Source organism: Ciconia boyciana, chromosome 30 (assembly GCF_034638445.1).
Source record: "Ciconia boyciana chromosome 30, ASM3463844v1, whole genome shotgun sequence".
Taxonomy (NCBI): Eukaryota; Metazoa; Chordata; class Aves; order Ciconiiformes; family Ciconiidae; genus Ciconia; species Ciconia boyciana.
The window spans coordinates 1,568,727-1,587,487 of NC_132963.1; the positions used below are offsets into that span (position 1 = coordinate 1,568,727).

General features: G+C 64.9%; 2 protein-coding genes across 2 annotated transcripts in view; both read left to right on the forward strand.

Annotated features, from left to right (window-relative positions):
• GRIK5 (glutamate ionotropic receptor kainate type subunit 5) overlaps positions 1-9,790 on the forward strand; it is a 32,958-nt gene extending 23,168 nt beyond the window's left edge. The window contains 11 exon segments of the mRNA XM_072848186.1: positions 73-180; positions 1,215-1,409; positions 3,004-3,117; positions 3,213-3,322; positions 3,963-4,136; positions 4,229-4,394; positions 7,026-7,251; positions 7,355-7,483; positions 7,574-7,695; positions 8,583-8,951; positions 9,749-9,790. Of these exon segments, the coding sequence (XP_072704287.1) occupies positions 73-180; positions 1,215-1,409; positions 3,004-3,117; positions 3,213-3,322; positions 3,963-4,136; positions 4,229-4,394; positions 7,026-7,251; positions 7,355-7,483; positions 7,574-7,695; positions 8,583-8,951; positions 9,749-9,790 (1,755 nt within the window).
• A 1,419-nt stretch (positions 9,791-11,209) lies between these two features.
• Positions 11,210-18,761, forward strand: part of ATP1A3 (ATPase Na+/K+ transporting subunit alpha 3) — a 34,790-nt gene continuing 27,238 nt past the window's right edge. Inside the window, 3 exon segments of the mRNA XM_072848229.1 lie at positions 11,210-11,315; positions 15,497-15,619; positions 18,418-18,477. Coding sequence (XP_072704330.1) covers positions 11,310-11,315; positions 15,497-15,619; positions 18,418-18,477 — 189 coding nt within the window. The 5' untranslated portion in view covers positions 11,210-11,309.

Below are 18,761 nucleotides of genomic sequence, written 5' to 3' on the forward strand. Positions count from 1 at the left end.
GCCGTGCCCCCATCCCAGCTCCGTGCCCCCACCCCGGTGCCGTGCCCCCCACCCCACTGCTGTGCCCCCCAGGTGGGCGTGTGGTACTCCAACCGGACGCTGGCCATGAACGCCACCACCTTGGCCATCAACGCCTCCGACAGCCTGGCCAACAAGACCCTCATCATCACCACCATCCTGGTGAGCGGGGCCGGGGGGCCGGGACACCCCACTGAGGGGGCTGGGGGGGGTCACTGGGGCGTCCCCTGGGGGGTCCCCATGGGGGTCCTGCTGTCTGCCCCGGGGTGTCCCCACTGTCCCCGTTGGGGCCCACCAGAGCCCACTGGACTGTCCCTGTTGGGGCTCTGGGGGCCCCCCCGGGTCTCTGTTTGGGGTCCCCCCCAGGGTCTCTGTTTGTTTGGGGTCCCCCCCCCCAGGGTCTCTGTTTGGGGTCCCACTGGGGTCTCCATTGGGTCCCATCAGGTCCCACACTGGTGTCGCATTGAGATCTTCATTGGGGGGGTCTCTGGGGGGTCCCGCTGTGCTCCTCTGTGGGGTCCCCTTGGGATGTCTCCATCTGGGGTCCCCTTGGGGTGTCCCCATGGGGATCTCCATTGACATCTCCTTGGGGGTCTCCATTTGGGGTCCGCTTCGAGTCCCATTGGAGTGTCCCCATGGGGGTCTCCTTTGGGGTCCCCTCGGGTTCCCCTTGGGGTGTCCCCACTGGGGTCTCCTTTGGGGTCCCCTCAGGTTCCCCTTGGGGTATTCCCGTTGGGATCTCCATTGCCTTCATCTTGGGGTCTCCATCTGGGGTGTCCTTGGAGTCTTCATCTGGGGTCCCCCTTGGGGTGTCCCCATGGGGATCTCCATTGACATCTCCTCAAGGTCCCCTTGGGGTCTCCATCCGGGGTCCCCTCGGGTTCCCCTTGGGGTGTCCCCATTGCGCTCTCCATCTGGGGTCCCCTTGGGTTCCTGTTGGGGTGTCCCCATGGGGATCTCCTTTGGGGTCCCCTTGGGTTCCCCTTGGGGTGTCCCCATGGGGATCTCCATTGCCATCTCCTCAAGGTCGCCTTGGGGTCTCCATCCGGGGTCCCCTCGGGTTCCCCTTTGGGTGTCCCCATCAGGATCTCCTTTGGGGTCCCATTGAGCCCTCCATTGGGTTCCCCCTTGGGTTCTCCATTGCTGTCCCGCCGCCTTCCCCACCCTGACGCCTCCCCGTGCCCCCCACCCCGCAGGAGAACCCCTACGTGATGCGGGTGGGGGGCGCGGGCAGCCCCGAGCGCTACGAGGGCTTCTGCGTGGACATGCTGCAGGAGCTGGCCGGGCTCCTCAAGTTCCGCTTCCACATCAAGCTGGTGGAGGACGGGCTCTACGGGGCGCCCGAGCCCAACGGCTCCTGGACCGGCATGGTGGGCGAGCTCATCAACCGGGTACGCGGGGCAGCCGGCGGGGGCGGGGGGCTTGGGGAGTGGGGGCGGGGGCAGGTTAGGGGGTTTGGGGCCTCCTGGGGCAACGTAGGGGGTTTGGGGTGTCCTGGGGCAACCTAAGGGGTTTGGGGCGTCCTGGGGCAATGTATGGGGGGTTTGGGGCATCCTGGGGCAGGTTAGGGGTTTTGGGGGTGTCCTGGGGCAGGTTAGGGGGTTTGGGGTGTCCTGGGGCAGGTTAGGGGGTTTGGGGCGTCCTGGGGCAACGTAGGGAGGTTTGGGGTGTCCTGGGGCAGGTTAGGGGGTTTGGGGCTGTCCTGAGGCAACGTGTGGGGGTTTGGGGGTGTCCTGGGGCAGGTTAGGGGTTTGGGGGTGTCCTGGGGCAACGTATGGGGGTTGGGGCATCCTGGGGCAGGTTAGGGGTTTGGGGGTGTCCTGGGGCAACGTAGGGGGTTTGGGGTATCCTGGGGCAACCTAAGGGGGTTTGGGGTGTCCTGGGGCAGGTTAGGGGGTTTGGGCGTCCTGGGGCAACGTATGGGGGGTTTGGGGCATCCTGGGGCAACGTAGGGGGTTTGGGGTGTCCTGGGGCAGGTTAGGGGGTTTGGGGTGTCCTGGGGCAACATATGGGGGTTTGGGGTGTCCTGGGGCAGGTTAGGGGTTTGGGGCTGTCCTGGGGCAACGTGTGGGGGTTTGGGGGTGTCCTGGGGCAGGTTAGGGGTTTGGGGGTGTCCTGGGGCAATGTATGGGGGTTGGGGCATCCTGGGGCAGGTTAGGGGTTTGGGGGTGTCCTGGGGCAGGGTAGGGGGTTTGGGGTGTCCTGGGGCAACGTAGGGGGTTTGGGGTGTCCTGGGGCAACATATGGGGGTTTGGGGTGTCCTGGGGCAGGTTAGGGGGTTTGGGGCATCCTGGGGCAACGTGTGGGGGTTTGGGGGTGTCCTGGGGCAGGTTAGGGGGTTTGGGGTGTCCTGGGGCAACGTATGGGGGGTTGGGGCATCCTGGGGCAGGTTAGGGGTTTGGGGGTGTCTGGGGCAGGGTAGGGGGTTTGGGGTGTCCTGGGGCAGGGTAGGGGGTTTGGGGCGTCCTGGGGCAATGTATGGGGGGTTGCGGTGTCCTGGGGCAACGTGTGGGGGTTTGGGGTGTCCTGGGGCAACGTGTGGGGGTTTGGGGACATCCTGGGGGAGGTTGTGGTGGATTTGGGGTTTGGGGGTGCCCTGGGGCAGGTTTTGGGGTGTCCTGGGGCAATTTATGGGTGGTTTTTGGGGTGTCTTGGGGCAGCCTATGGGGGGTCTTGTGGTATGGGGGTGCCCTGGGGCAGGTTATGGGGGTCTCTAACCCTGGGGATACAGGGGTCCCCCAGGGAATCCCATGGGGGTTTTGGGGTGCTCTGTAAGCCTGGGGGGCACCGGGGTTTGGGGGCATCCTACGGCCGTGGGGGTTTGGAGACGCCCAAGGGGGTTTGGGGTGGGGGGCTCTGTAACCCCGGGGGATTATTGGGGTGTCCCGGGGCTCTGTAACCCCGGGGGTTATTGGGGTGTCCCGGGGGTCGAGGCCACCTGACACCACCCCCGGGGGTCCCCCGTCGTGTGTGTCCCCCCCCCAGAAAGCTGACCTGGCGGTGGCCGCCTTCACCATCACGGCGGAGCGGGAGAAGGTGATCGACTTCTCCAAGCCCTTCATGACGCTGGGGATCAGCATCCTCTACCGGGTGCACATGGTACGGGGGGGTCCCGGGAAGGGGGGGGGGGGACACCCCGGGGGGGCGTGGGGGGGTCCCCGCCACCACGGGGGTCTCACGCCGTGTCCCCGCAGGGCCGCAAGCCGGGGTATTTCTCCTTCCTAGACCCCTTCTCGCCGGCCGTCTGGCTCTTCATGCTCCTCGCCTACCTGGCCGTCAGCTGCGTCCTCTTCCTGGCCGCGCGGTGAGGGGGGGGACACCCCAAATTACAAGCCCCCAGAACCCGGGGGCACCCGAAGAACCAGCCCCCGGGGGCACCCCAAAATACAAGCCCCTGGACCCGGGGGGCACCCCAAAATACCCTCCCAGACCCCAGAGGCACCTGAAGAAACAGACCCCAGGGGCACCCCAAAAATACCCCTCCCAAGACCCTTGGGGTACCCCTACCCTGGGGGGGGCACCCAAAATCCTCCCCCACCAGACCCCAGGGGCTCTCCCAATTCTCCCCGACCCTGTGGGCACCCAAAATCCAGGGTTAGGGGGTGCAGGGAGGTTCTGGGGGACCCTGGGAATCACGGATGGGTTTTGGGGGTGCAGGGAGGTTCTGGGGGGGTCACAGATGGGTTTAGGGGGTGCAGGGAGGTCCTGTGGGGTCACTGCTGGGTTTTGGGGGTGCAGGGAGGTCTTGGGACACCTTGTTGGGGTTTTGGGGGTGCAGGGAGGTCCTGGAGGGTCACTGCTGGGTTTAGGGGGTGCAGGAAGGGCGTGGGACACCATGTTGGGCTTTAGGGGTGCAGGGAGGTCTGGGGGCGCCCCGTGGGGTCTCCGGGGCACGGCAGGGGGTGGGGGCCGGGGCTGTCCCTGACGGCGTCCCCCACCCGCAGGCTGAGCCCCTACGAGTGGTACAACCCCCACCCCTGCCTGCGGGAGCGGCACAACCTCCTGGAGAACCAGTACACCCTGGGCAACAGCCTCTGGTTCCCCGTGGGGGGCTTCATGCAGCAGGGCTCCGAGATCATGCCCCGCGCCCTCTCCACCCGCTGCGTCAGCGGGGTCTGGTGAGACCCGGGGGGTCCCTCGGGGCGGCCGGGGGGGGTCCGGCCTCGGAGATCCCCTGCTGAGCCCTCCCCGGGGCCGTTCTCCCCTCCAGGTGGGCCTTCACCCTCATCATCATCTCCTCCTACACGGCCAACCTGGCGGCCTTCCTCACCGTCCAGCGGATGGAGGTGCCCATCGAGTCGGCCGACGACTTGGCCGACCAGACCAACATCGAGTACGGCACCATCCACGCCGGCTCCACCATGACCTTCTTCCAGGTGAGGTCCCGGCCCTGGGGGAGGCTCTGTGAGGGAGGGGAGCATGGTGGGGCACGGTGCCTCCGTGGATCCTGCTGCCCACGCTTGACCCAGCCCATCCAACCCAACCCAAGGCAGCTCAGCCTAACCCAGCCCAACCTGGCTCAACCCAACCTAACCCAACCCAACCCAACCCAACCTGGCTCAACCCAACCCAACCCAACCCAACCCAACCTGGCTCAACCCAACCCAACCCAGCCCAACCTGGCTCAACCCAAGCCAACCCAACCCAACCTGGCTCAACCCAACCCAACTCAACCCAACCCAACTTGGCTCAACCCAACCCAACCCAGCCCAACCTGGCTCAACCCAACCCAACCCAACCCAACCTGGCTCAACCCAACCCAACCCAACCCAACCCAACCCAACCCAGCCCAACCTGGCTCAACCCAACCCAACCCAACCCAACCCAACCTGGCTCAACCCAAGCCAACCCAACCCAACCCAACCTGGTAACCCAGCCAACCTGGCTCAGCCTGATGATGATGATGATGATTGTTAATGATTGATCATTGTTGATTGATTGATTGATTGATCGGTGATGATTGATTGATTATGATCGATTGATTGATTGATTGATATGATCGATTGATTGATTGTTGAATCGATTGATTGATTGTTATGATCGTTGATTGATTGATGATTGATTATGATCGATTGATTGATTGGTGAATCGTTGATTGATTGATTGATTGATGAATCGTTGTTGATTGATTGATGATGTTGATCGTTGATTGATTGTTATGATCGTTGGTTGATTGATTGTTATGGATCGATTGATTGATGATTGATTGATGATCGTTATGATCGATTGTTATTGATGATCGTTGATTGGTGATGATCGATTGATTGTTGATTGGTGTGATCATTGGTGTTGATTGATGATCGATTGTTGATTGTTGATGGAATCGTTGTGGTGATTGTTGATGATCATTGTTATTGTTATGATGATCATTGTTGATTGGTGATTGTGAATCATTATTGATTGGTTGATCGGTGGTGTTGATCGATGATCGATTGTTGATCAATTGTTATTGATTGGTATGATCGGTGGTGATCAGTGATCATTGTTGATTGATTGATCGTTATGATCGATTGTTGATATGAATCGATTGTTGTTGATTGATCATTGATGATCATTGTTGATCATTGTTGATTATTGATATGATCATTGTTGATTGATTGATTGGTGGATCATTGATTGATTGATGATGATCATTGTTGATTGATGATGAATCGATTGATTGATTGATTGATTGATGATCGATTGATTGTTGATTGTTATGAATCATTGATTGATTGATTGATTGATGATCGGTTGATTGATTGTTGATATGATCGTTGATTGATTGATTGATGATCATTGATTGATTGATTGTTGATGGTGATTGATTATTGGTGAATCGTTGTTATTGTTGTTATGAATCATTGTTGATTGATGATATGATCATTGATTGGTATTGTGATATGAATCGGTATTGTGATTGATATGAATCATTGATCGGTGACCAGTCAATTGTAATTGTGATATGAATCATTATTGATCAATTGGATCAATTGTGGTGATTGATCAGTATCATTGTTATTGTTGAGATATTATTATTGCAATGGCCAATTATTGTGGACCTGGTTCAATTATTATTATTGACCTGGTTCAATTAACATGGAGCTGGATAAACCTGGCTCTATCCAACCCAAGGAACCCAAGCCAGGTCAACTCAACTCAGCTTGGCCCAGCTCAACAAATCTAACCCAGCCTGGATCAACCCAGCCCAACCCAACCTGGGTCAACCCAACACAACCCAACCCAACCTGGGTCACCCCGGCTCAACCCAACCTGGATCAATGCAACCCAGCCCAAGCCAATCTGGGTCGACCCAACCCAAGTCAACCTGAATCAACCCAACCCAACCCAACCTGGGTCAACTCAGCCCAACCCAACCTGAGACAACCCAACCTAGATCAACCCAACCCAACCCAACCCAACCTGGGTCAACCCAACCCAACCCAACCTGGATCAACCCAACCCAGCCTGGATCAACCCAACCCAGCCTGGGTCAACCCAACCCAACCCAACCTGATTCAACCCAACCCAAGCCAAAGTAGGTCAACTCAGCCCAACCCAACCTGGGTCAACCCAACCTAGATCAACCCAACCCAACCCAACCTGGATCAACCCAACCCAGCCTGGATCAACCCAACCCAGCCTGGGTCAACCCAACCCAACCCAACCTGGATCAACCCAACCCAGCCTGGATCAACCCAACCCAGCCTGGGTCAACCCAACCCAACCCAACCTGGATCAACCCAACCCAACCTGGATCAACCCAACCCAGCCTGGGTCAACCCAACCCAACCCAACCTGATTCAACCCAACCCAAGCCAAAGTAGGTCAACTCAGCCCAGCCCATCCTGGGTCAACCCAACCTAGATCAACCCAACCCAACCCAACCTGGATCAACCCAACCCAACCCAACCTGGATCAACCCAACCCAACAGACCACCCCTTCCCAACCCACCCCAACCCAGCTTGGCGCAGGCCAACTGCACCCAGCCTCACCAGCTCCCCCATGCCCGTCTCCCCCCCCCCAGAACTCGCGGTACCAGACCTACCAGCGGATGTGGAACTACATGCAGTCGAAGCAGCCCAGCGTCTTCGTCAAGAGCACGGAGGAAGGCATCGCCCGCGTCTTGAACTCCAAGTACGCCTTCCTGCTGGAGTCCACCATGAACGAGTACCACCGCCGGCACAACTGCAACCTCACCCAGATCGGGGGGCTGCTGGACACCAAGGGCTACGGCATCGGCATGCCGCTGGGTACGGGGGGACGCCGGGGTGGGGTGGGGGGGCAAGGAGGTGGCCGGACCCCTCTTCCCCCCTCCCTAAACCTGGCGGAACCCCATCTCGTGTCCCCCTCCAGGCTCGCCCTTTCGGGACGAGATCACCTTGGCCATCCTACAGCTGCAGGAGAACAACCGGCTGGAGATCCTCAAGAGAAAATGGTGGGAAGGGGGCCACTGCCCCAAGGAGGAGGACCACCGAGCCAAGGGCAAGCAGCCAGCCCTCGGGGGGGGGACACCCAGGCACCGGGGGTGGGGGGGAACCCTCTGACACCACCCCCCCAATGCGTCTCCTCCAGGGTTGGGCATGGAGAACATCGGGGGCATCTTCGTGGTCCTCGTCTGCGGCCTCATCGTCGCCATCTTCGTGGCCGTCATGGAGTTCGTCTGGTCCACCCGGCGCTCGGCCGAGACCGAGGAGGTCGGGGGGAGCCCCGGGGGGGGACACGACACACAAAATGGGGAGGGGGTGGGTGGAGGGGAGAGAGAACCCAGGCGGCCGGCGTTGGGTGGGACTGGGGGTACGGAGGGGATGGGGAGGGGATGGGGGGCTCCGAGGGGATCGGGGGGCACAGAGGGGATCGGGGGGCACAGAGGGACTGGGGGCCTGGAAGGGAGCGGGTGGGGGCACAGAGGGGATCGGGGGCACAGAGGGGATGGGGGGTCCGGAGGGGATGGGGGGGCACAGAGGGATTGGGGGCACAGAGGGGATGGGGGGGTCCGGAGAGGATGGGGGATACGGAGGGGAGGGGGTGCGGAGGGGATGGGGGGCCCAGAGGGGATGAGGGGGCACGGAGGGGACGGGGGGCCTGGAAGGGAGCGGGTGGGGGCACAGAGGGGATCGGGGGCACAGAGGGGATTGGGGGCACAGAGGGGATGGGGGGTCCGGAGAGGATGGGGGATACGGAGGGACGGGGGGTGCGGAGTGGATGGGGGGCCCAGAGGGATGAGGGGGCACGGAGGGGACGGGGGGCCTGGAAGGAGCGGGTGGGGGCACAGAGGGGATCGGGGGCACAGAGGGGATTGGGGGGCACAGAGGGGATGGGGGGGTCCGGAGAGGATGGGGGATACGGAGAGGACGGGGGGTGCGGAGTGGATGGGGGGCCCAGAGGGGATGAGGGGGCACGGAGGGGACGGGGGGTGCTGAGCAGATCGGGGGGGGCACAGAGGGGATGGGGGGTATGGAGGGGATCGGAGGGGCGTGGAGAGGATGAGGGGGCCCAGAGAAGGGGGGGCCCAGAAGGGATCGGGGGTGCCCGGAGGAGGGGGCCAGAGGGACCCAGGCGTCCCGCTGATGGCCCCCCCCAGATCTCGCTGTGCACCGAGATGCTGCGGGAGCTCCGGCACGCCGTCTCCTGCCGCAAGCCAGCCCGCGCCCGCCGACGCCGGAGACCCCCGGCCCGGGCTGGGGGGGTCCCGGGGGGGGGCGGCGGCCCCTCCCTGCGGGAGATGCGCTTCAGCAACGGCAAACTCTACTCAGGGACCCCCTCCGAAGTGGGGGGACGGGGACGACGACGACGACGGGGGGAGCCCCCCTGCACCCACGTCCGCGTCTGCCCCGAGTGTCGCCGCATCCAGGCGCTGCGGGCGGCCCCCCCGCCCCCCGAGGGGACCCCCGCCGCCCCCCCGAGGGGGCCCCGCCAACAGGGTGACCCCCCACCGCCCTCCTTGTACGCCGTGCGTATGCCAGGACTCGGGGAGGGGGACACGACGACCCCCTCCCCAATAAAGACCCCCCTCCGGACTCAGCACCCCCACCCCACTGTAACTCCCCCCCCCAAAAAACTGCGCTGTGCCTTCCCGGGGGGGAAAGCTGCCCCCCACCCTGCCAGGGGATGGGACCCCCATGCCGTGCCTGGAAGGATTTGGGGACCCCCAACACTGCGGGGGGCGCAGAGGACCGACACCCCCACGCACGGACCAGCCGCGGGGGGGACACCCGGCCTCCCCAGGGATGGGGGCAGCGGGGAGGGGCGCGGGGGGCCGGCCCGGGGTGGGGGGTGGGGGGTGTCGTGATGATGATGATTATTATTATTATGAATTTTTCCCTTTTTTTGGTTGGTTTTTTTGGTTGGTTTTCCCTTTTTTCTTGGGTTTTTGGGGTGTTTTTCTTTCCTTCCTCCTTTCTCGGGGTGACGTCACCGCCGCCCCCCCAATAAACCCAGCCGGACTTTTACGGGAGAGGTGCCCGATCGTCTGCGTCCGCCACCCCCAGTCCCCCAGTCCCCCAGTTCCCTCCCAGTTTCCCTCCCCCATCATCCCCGGGAAACGCGGCGCGGCCGCCAGGGGGCGCGCGGCTCGGGGAACGCGCAATGCAAATGAGATGCAAATGAGATGCAAAACGAGGGGCAGGTACAAAGGCATGCAGATCGGCCCCCGGGGCGGGGCGAGGGGGGGTGCAGGGGACCCAGGAGCCCACCCCCTCCTCCCGGGACCCCGCAATGTCACCCCCCCCCCGCCCCGCTTTGGTCCAGGACCCGCCGCAGGTCGATGGTTGCCACGGCAACCAGACGTGACGTCACCGGGGACACCGGCGGTATCGGGATGCTCTGGAGGGGAACCCCCACGCCCCCCGTGCACCCCGGGGACCCCATCCCGGGGGGGGGCAGGCAGCAGCCTTGGGGTCACCCCATGCCGGGGGGCAGGGCTGCCCCATCCCCCACCCCCACGGGCGTCCCCCATCCCGAGGGGGCGTGGGGAGGGTCCCCTATTCGGGGGTCCCTAATTTGGGGAGGGTCCCTAATGTGGGGAGGGTCCCTAATTTCGGGGGTCCCCAATTTGGGGAGGGTCCCCCGCGCTGTGTCGCAGGACAAGGTCACCTCAAGGACATGGGGGTCCCGGGGGGCGCGGGGCTGCGGGGAGGGGCTGGGGGGGGCTGGTGTCCCCCCCGTCTCCAGGCTGCCCGTTGCCAAGGACCCCCGTTGCCATGGCGACCCCGTTGCCCGGCAGCCGCGTTGCCCTGGAGACGGGCGCGGGGATGCTGCGGCGGGGGGGGGGGGGCAGAGCTCGTTAGCGAGAGCGCTAATTGGGGGGTGTCGGGGGCGCCCCAGCACGTGCTGGGGGGGGGGGGGGGGGCATCGCATGGGGGGCGGTTTGGGGGGCAATGCGGGGGTGGGGCTGCAGCACTTGGGGGGCGGTTGGGGGCACTGCGGGGGCCGTGGGGCTTTGGGGGTGCCTGGGGGGAATAATTGGGGGGTGGGTCCGCATTGCAGGGGGCATTGGGGGCACGTTTTGGGGAGGTGACATTGGGGGACGCGTTATGGGGGGCATTGCGGGGGGCAATTCGGGGTGCGCGGCGGGGGCACTTGGGGGTTATGGGGGGTGCATTGCGGGGGTTGCAATGGGGGGGTAAATTGGGGGCGCATTGCAGGGGCGCGTTGCGGGGGACCCCATGCGGGGGTGTGTGGGGGTGTTGGGGGGCTAAATTGGGGTGCATCGGGGGCGGCATTGCTGGGGGGTCTTGAAGGCCCGTGGCGGGGGTTGCAATGGGGGCATTGCGGGGGGTAAATTGGGGTGCGCTGCGGGGGTGCATTGCAGAGGGTTCGGGGGGCTGCATTGCAGGGGGAGGCCGGAGGTTCGGTGCGGGGGTGCAATGCAGAGGGGGTGCAGAGGGGGTGCAATGGGGGTGCAGAGGGAGGTGCAGAGGGGCTGCAATGGGAGGGTGCGGTGGGGGTGCAAGGGGGTGCAATGGGGTCGCACCGGCTCTCCCTGCATTGGCGGGGGTCCCGCACCTTGGGGCGCCGCTCCCCGCGGCTGCAGCCCCCCCGCTCCCCACCACCCCCCGCCGGATCCGCAGTAAAGGGGCGTGGCCACAGGCGGGGGTGGCGAGGGGTCCCCTCGCGCGCTGATTGGCCGCTCCCCGCCCCCAGCCCAGACGCCGGCGGCCCCGCGCCCCCGCCCCAGTCCCGGGCTCGCCGCAGCCGGGGCCGCTCCGCTCCGCTCCGCTCCGCCGCTCCGCACCCCCGGACCCCCGGCCCCCCCCCGGTCCCGGCTCCCCGCTCCGCCCGGCCCGGCCCGGCCGCACCCGCCGCCGCCATGGGGGTACGTACGGCCCGGGTTTGGGGGGGGGGGGGGAGAGAGAGAGAGGGGGAGAGGGACCCCCCCCACCCCGGGGTGGGCGAGGGGCTGGGGGGGTGTGCAAGGGATGGGCGAGCTGCTGGGTGGGCGTGCGAGGGGCGGGCGAGGTGCTGGGAGGGATGGGCGAGGGGCGAGGTGGGCGTGCAAGGTGCTGGGAGGGGTGTGCAAGGGGTGTGAGGTGCCGGGAGGGGTGTGCAAGGGGTGCGAGGTGTTGGGAGGGGTGTGCAAGGTGCCGGGAGGGGTGTGCAAGGAGTGCGAGGTACCGGGAGGGGTGTGCAAGGTGCCGGGAGGGGTGTGCAAGGAGTGCGAGGTACCGGGAGGGGTGTGCAAGGTGCCGGGAGGGGTGTGCAAGGAGTGCGAGGTGTTGGGAGGGGTGTGCAAGGTGCCGGGAGGGGTGTGCAAGGGGTGCGAGGTGTTGGGAGGGGTGTGCAAGGGGTGCGAGGTGTTGGGAGGGGTGTGCAAGGTGCTGGGAGGGGTGTGCAAGGGGTGCGAGGTGCCGGGAGGGGTGTGCAAGGTGCCGGGAGGGGTGTGCAAGGGGTGCGAGGTGCCGGGAGGGGTGTGCAAGGTGCCGGGAGGGGTGTGCAAGGGGTGCGAGGTGCTGGGAGGGGTGTGCAAGGGGTGCGAGGTGTTGGGAGGGGTGTGCAAGGTGCTGGGAGGGGTGTGCAAGGGATGCGTGAGGCGCTGGGAGGGGTGTGCAAGGTGCTAACGAGGCGTGCAAGGTGCCGGGAGGGGTGTGCAAGGGGTGCAAGGTGCTAGCAAGGAGGGGTGCGCGAGGTGCAGATGGGTGTGCAAGGCGCTAGCGAGGCGTGCAAGGCGCTAGCAAGGTGGGCGGGAGACGTGCGAGGTGCTGCAGGGGCGTGCAAGGTGTGCAAGGGGCGCCGGCTGGGTGTGCAGGGCCACCACCCCGTGTCACACGGCACCGTCCGGGCGTGCAAAGGGCGTGCAAGGCGTGTGCAGGCCCCCCCCCGCGTGAGCGTGCGAAGGTGGCGCAAGGGCCCCGTGCGAGGGGACACGCGTGTGACGCGTGGCTCTTGCGTAACGTGGGGCCACGCGCACGCGTGTGTGTCCCTTTGCACGCCCACGAGTGTCCCCGATCCCCGTGACGCCCCCGTGTCCCCGCCAGCGTGCCCCCAGCCCCGTGAGCGTGTCCCTGGCCGGTGTCACGAGTGTCCCCGTGTCCTTGTCCCCGTGCCAGCGAGCGTGGCCCTGGCCCTGAGAGTGTCCCCGTGCACGCCCCGATGTCCCCGTGCACGTCCCTGTGTCCCCATCCCTGTGCAAACCCCGATGTCCCCGTGCACGTCCCCATGTCCTTGTCCCCGTGTCCCCATGTCCTTGTCCCCGTGTCCCCACGCACGTCCCCGTGTCCCCACGCACGTCCTCGTGCACGTCCCTGTGTCCTCGTGCACGTCCCTGTGTCCTCGTGCACGTCCCCGTGCAAACCTCAATGTCCCCGTGCATGCCCTGATGTCCCCATGCTCGTCTCCATGTCCCCGTGCACGTCCCCGTGTCCCCACGCGTGTCCCCGTGTCCTGGTCCCCGTGCACGTCCCCGTGTCCCCACGCGTGTCCCCGTGTCCTGGTCCCTGTGCACGTCACCGTGTCCCCACGCGTGTCCCCGTGTCCTGGTCCCCGTGCATGTCCCTGCGTCCCCATGTGTGTCCCTGTGCACGTCCCCGTGTCCCCACACATGTCCCCGTGTCCTGCTCCCTGTGCACACCTCAATGTCCCCATGCACGTCCCCGTGTCCCCACGCGTGTCCCTGTGGCCTGGTCCCCGTGCACGTCCCCGCGTCCCCGTGCGTGTCCCCGTGTCCTCGTGCACGTCCCCGTGTCCCCACGCGTGTCCCCACCCGTGTCCCCGTGCCCGTCCCCGTGTCCCCGTGCCCGTCCCCGCGTGCGCTGTCCGTGTCCCCGTGCCCGCGCTCCTCCGCAGTGCGTGTGCGTGTGCGCGCCCCCCAATAACCGTCCCCCCTCCCCCCCCGCCAGGCTGCACCCCCAGCAGCTGCCCGCCTGCTAATTAGGGTGCTCATTAACGAGGGGGCCCTGCATTCATAGCGCAAAATGGGGGGCAATAAAGGTGCCCCCCGGGGTAAAGGGATCCCCAGGGGAAGGGGGGGTCCCCCCAAGAAAATAGGCATCCCCCCATAGAAATGGGGACCCCCCCCATAGAAATGGGGACCCTCCAAGAAATGGGGACCCCCCATAGAAGTAGGCCCCCCCCAAGAACTAGGCCCCCCTAGAAATGGGGACCCCCAAGCAATGGGGACCCCTGCATGGAAATGGGGACCCCCCCATCAAATAGGGACACCCCCGGAAATGCTCCCGCCATGGATATGGCTCCCCCCCAGCTCCGGGGGTCATTGCAGGGGGACCCCAATTTTACCCCCCATCGAAATGTGGGGGTCTCCAGGCAGATCACACACACCCCCCCAGATGCCAGGGAGACGCTGGGGGTCCCTGTCCCCCGTCCCCTGCAGTAGCTCAGGGTCACCCTGACCCAGCTGTCGGGGGGGAGGAAGGTGGAGGGGGTGGGGGATGGGCTCCCCCCCCCCCCCACGCTGCGGCGTGGGCGACTGCAGCGTTGGCTGGGTGCCAGCCCCCCGCACCCTTGGGTGGGGATATGGGGGGACACACACACGACACAACACAGGACCCCCCAGCACCCCAAAGAGCAACAGCCCCATCCCCCTCCCCCCCGGAATCTGCCCCCACCCCAAAACCTGCCCCCATTTTGGGGTGTGTGTCCCGCCCCCCCCAGTGATGCACAGAGCAGGATCTGCCCCTCCCCCGCCCAATTTGCACCCCCAGCAGACTTGGGGTGACAAGAATCACCCCCCAAACCCCAGGATGGGGGTCCTGGGCAAAAAAAGGGGGGGGAGGTGTCCCCGGATGCCTGGGTCCCTCACGATGACCCCCCAATTGAGGGGGCACCCCAGACCCCAGGTAAGTGGATATATAAATGGGGGGGGGTGTCCCCCCCTTTTCCCAGGCCTCCTGGGAGCTCTATAGGGGACACCCTATAGAGGACACCCTCCCCCGCCGCCAGGCAGGGGGCCCCTCCCCACCCGGCCACCCCTCCCCCGCGGTCAAGGCCGGATTAACGGGGAGCAGATGGCGGGGGGGGGAGGGGGGGGGTGTCACCCACATCATCATCATCCCCCCCCCCCCTCCGTGTCCTTGTGCCCGGCTGGGGGGGGCTGCTGTGCTGCAAAGGGGGGGGGCAGCATGATACAGGGATTTGGGGGTCCCTGGGGGCCGGCGGTGCCCTGGTGCAGGATTTGGGGGCTTAGGGGGTCTCTGGGGGCTGGGGGGGCTGGGGCAGGATTTGGGGGTCCCTAGGGGCTGGCAGTGCCCTGGTGCAGGATTTGGGGGGCTTGGGGGGTCTGGGGTCTCTGGGCAATGGGGTGCCCCGGTGGGGGGTTTGGGGTCCCTGGGTGATGGGCAGTGCAGGACCGGGGGTTTTGGGGGGCTGTGGGGTCCCCAGGGACCTTGCAAGCTCCCGGGGGGTCGGTGCTGCAGGTTTTGGGGGCTGTGGGGGTGCAGGGACCCTGCAGGGTCTGGGGGTCCGCGCTGCAGGACAGTGGGATTTGGGGGGGCTGTGGGGTCCCTGGGACCTTGCAAGCCCCTGGGGTCCGTGCTGCAGGTTTGGGGGGCTGTGGGGTGCAGGACCCATGCAATGGGGTCCCAGGCCCCTGGGGTCCGTGCTGCAGGTTTGGGGGGCTGTGGGGGTGCAGGACCCATGCAATGGGGTCCCAGGTTCCTGGGGGTCCATGCTGCAGGTTTGGGGGCTGTGGGGGTGCAGGACCCATGCAATGGGGTCCCAGGCCCTGGGGGTCCGTGCTGCAGGTTTGGGGGGCTGTGGGGGTGCAGGACCCATGCAATGGGGTCCCAGGCCCCTGGGGTCCGTGCTGCAGGTTTGGGGGCTGTGGGGGTGCAGGACCCATGCAATGGGGTCCCAGGCCCCTGGGGGTCCGTGCTGCAGGTTTGGGGGGGCTGTGGGGGTGCAGGACCCATGCAATGGGGTCCCAGGCTCCTGGGGGTCCGTGCTGCAGGTTTGGGGGGGTTTGGAGGTACGGTGGCTCACGGGGCCCACGGTGCGGGGTCGGGGCGGCCGAGGGGGTGCGGGGCCCCCAGCATAACCCCCCAGTACGGCGGCTCCGACAGCTACCGCGTGGCCACCACGCAGGACAAGGGGGGCGAGAAGGAGTCGCCCAAGAAGGGGAAGAGCAAGACGCGGGACCTGGACGACCTCAAGAAGGAGGTGGCCATGGTGAGTGGGGGCTGGGGTGCCATAGGGGGCGGTTTGGGGGGCTGGGGCAATCTGGGGTGCAGTTTGGGGGCTAGAGGCAGTTTGGGGTGAACTATGGGGGCGATTTGGGGGCTAGAGGCAGTTTGGGGGCCTGGGGCAATCTGGGGTGCAGTTTGGGGGCTAGAGGCAGTTTGGGGTGCACTATGGGGGCGACTTGGGGGGCTAGAGGCAGTTTGGGGGCCTGGGGCAATCTGGGGTGCAGTTTGGGGGCTAGAGGCAGTTTGGGGTGCACTATGGGGGCGGTTTGGGGGCTAGAGACAGTTTGGGGTGCCCTGTGGGGCGATTTGGGGGCTAGAGGCAGTTTGGGGTCTGGGGCAATTTGGGGTGCATGATGGGGGATCTGGGGCAATCTGGGGTGCAGTTTGGGGGCTAGAGGCAGTTTGGGGTGAACTATGGGGGCGATTTGGGGGCTAGAGGCAGTTTGGGGGCCTGGGGCAATCTGGGGTGCAGTTTGGGGGCTAGAGGCAGTTTGGGGTGCACTATGGGGGCGACTTGGGGGCTAGAGGCAGTTTGGGGTGCCCTATGGGGGCGACTTGGGGGCTAGAGGCAGTTTGGGGTGCCCTATGGGGGCAGTTTGGGGGCTAGAGGCAGTTTGGGGGTCTGGGGCAATTTGGGGTGCATGATGGGGGATCTGGGGCAATCTGGGGTGCAGTTTGGGGGGCTAGAGGCAGTTTGGGGTGCACTATAGGGGCGGTTTGGGGGGCTAGAGGCAGTTTGGGGGCCTGGGGCAATCTGGGGTGCAGTTTGGGGGGCTAGAGGCAGTTTGGGGTGCACTATGGGGGCGGTTTGGGGGCTAGAGGCAGTTTGGGGTGCACTATAGGGGCGACTTGGGGGCTAGAGGCAGTTTGGGGGTCTGGGGCAATTTGGGGTGCATGATGGGGGATCTGGGGCAATCTGGGGTGCAGTTTGGGGGCTAGAGGCAGTTTGGGGTGCACTATAGGGGCGGTTTGGGGGCTAGAGGCAGTTTGGGGGCCTGGGGCAATCTGGGGTGCAGTTTGGGGGCTAGAGGCAGTTTGGGGTGCACTATGGGGGCGGTTTGGGGGCTAGAGGCAGTTTGGGGTGCACTATGGGGGCGACTTGGGGAGCTAGAGGCAGTTTGGGGGTCTGGGGCAATTTGGGGTGCATGATGGGGGATCTGGGGCAATCTGGGGTGCAGTTTGGGGGCTAGAGGCAGTTTGGGGTGCACTATGGGGGCGACTTGGGGGCTAGAGGCAGTTTGGGGTGCCCTATGAGGGCGGTTTGGGGGCTAGAGGCAGTTTGGGGGTCTGGGGCAATTTGGGGTGCATGATGGGGGATCTGGGGCAATCTGGGGTGCAGTTTGGGGGCTAGAGGCAGTTTGGGGTGCACTATGGGGGCAGTTTGGGGGCTAGAGGCAGTTTGGGGGATCTGGGGCAATCTGGGGCGCAGTTTGGGGGCTAGAGGCAGTTTGGGGTGAACTATGGGGGCGATTTGGGGGCTAGAGGCAGTTTGGGGTGCACTATAGGGGCGACTTGGGGGCTAGAGGCAGTTTGGGGGCTGGGGCAATTTGGGGTGCATGATGGGGGATCTGGGGCAATCTGGGGTGCAGTTTGGGGGCTAGAGGCAGTTTGGGGGTCTGGGGCAATTTGGGGTGCATGATGGGGGATCTGGGGCAATCTGGGGTGCAGTTTGGGGGGCTAGAGGCAGTTTGGGGGGCTGGGGCAATTTGGGGTGCATGATGGGGGATCTGGGGCAATCTGGGGTGCAGTTTGGGGGCTAGAGGCAGTTTGGGGTGCACTATGAGGGCGGTTTGGGGGCTAGAGACAGTTTGGGGTGCCCTGTAGGGGCAGTTTGGGGGCTAGAGGCAGTTTGGGGGTCTGGGGCAATTTGGGGTGCATGATGGGGGATCTGGGGCAATCTGGGGTGCAGTTTGGGGGCTAGAGGCAGTTTGGGGTGCACTATGGGGGCGGTTTGGGGGCTAGAGGCAGTTTGGGGGTGCCTGGGGCAATCTGGGGCGCAGTTTGGGGGGCTAGAGGCAGTTTGGGGTGAACTATGGGGGCGATTTGGGGGGCTAGAGGCAGTTTGGGGTGCACTATAGGGGCGACTTGGGGGGCTAGAGGCAGTTTGGGGGCTGGGGCAATTTGGGGTGCATGATGGGGGATCTGGGGCAATCTGGGGTGCAGTTTGGGGGCTAGAGGCAGTTTGGGGTGCACTATGGGGCAATTTGGGGTGCATGATGGGGGACAGTTTGGGGTGCCCTGTGGGTGCAGTTTGGGGGCTAGAGGCAGTTTGGGGGTCTGGGGCAATTTGGGGTGCATGATGGGGGATCTGGGGCAATCTGGGGTGCAGTTTGGGGGCTAGAGGCAGTTTGGGGTGAACTATGAGGGCGGTTTGGGGGCTAGAGACAGTTTGGGGTGAACTATGGGGGCGGTTTGGGGGCTAGAGACAGTTTGGGGTGCCCTGTAGGGACAGTTTGGGGAGCTAGAGGCAGTTTGGGGGTCTGGGGCAATCTGGGGTGCAGTTTGGGGGGCTAGAGGCAGTTTGGGGTGAACTATAGGGGCGACTTGGGGGCTAGAGACAGTTTGGGGTGAACTATAGGGGCGATTTGGGGGGCTAGAGGCAGTTTGGGGGGCTGGGGCAATCTGGGGTTCACTATGGGGCAGTATGGGAGACCTGTATGCAATATAGGGGCAATTTTGGGGGCTGCGAGCAGCAGAGGGGGTGGCGGGCAGCTTGGGGTGCAGCATAAGGGGCGGTCTGGGGGGCCGGGGGATGTGGGGGGTCTCACCCCTCTCCCGCAGACGGAGCACAAGATGTCGATCGAGGAGGTCTGTAGGAAATACAACACGGACTGCGTGCAGGTGAGGGCCCCCCACACTGGGGAGGTGCCTTTTGGGGTCCCCCCCGGGGTCTTTGCTTTGGGGGGGGTCCCTTTGGGGGTGTCTCTTGGGGTCTGCCTCTCCCCTGGCTGCCCCCTTTTGGGGGTCCCTTTTGGGGGTCCCCGTAGGGCTTTACCCCTCCCCTTGGGGGGGGGGGGTCTCTTTTGGGGGTCTCTTCCCACTCAGGGGTCCCTTTTGGGGGGGCTCTTCTGAGGGTCCCTCTCTCCCTTTTGGGGTCCCCCTCTCCTCCCTACACCTCCATTTAG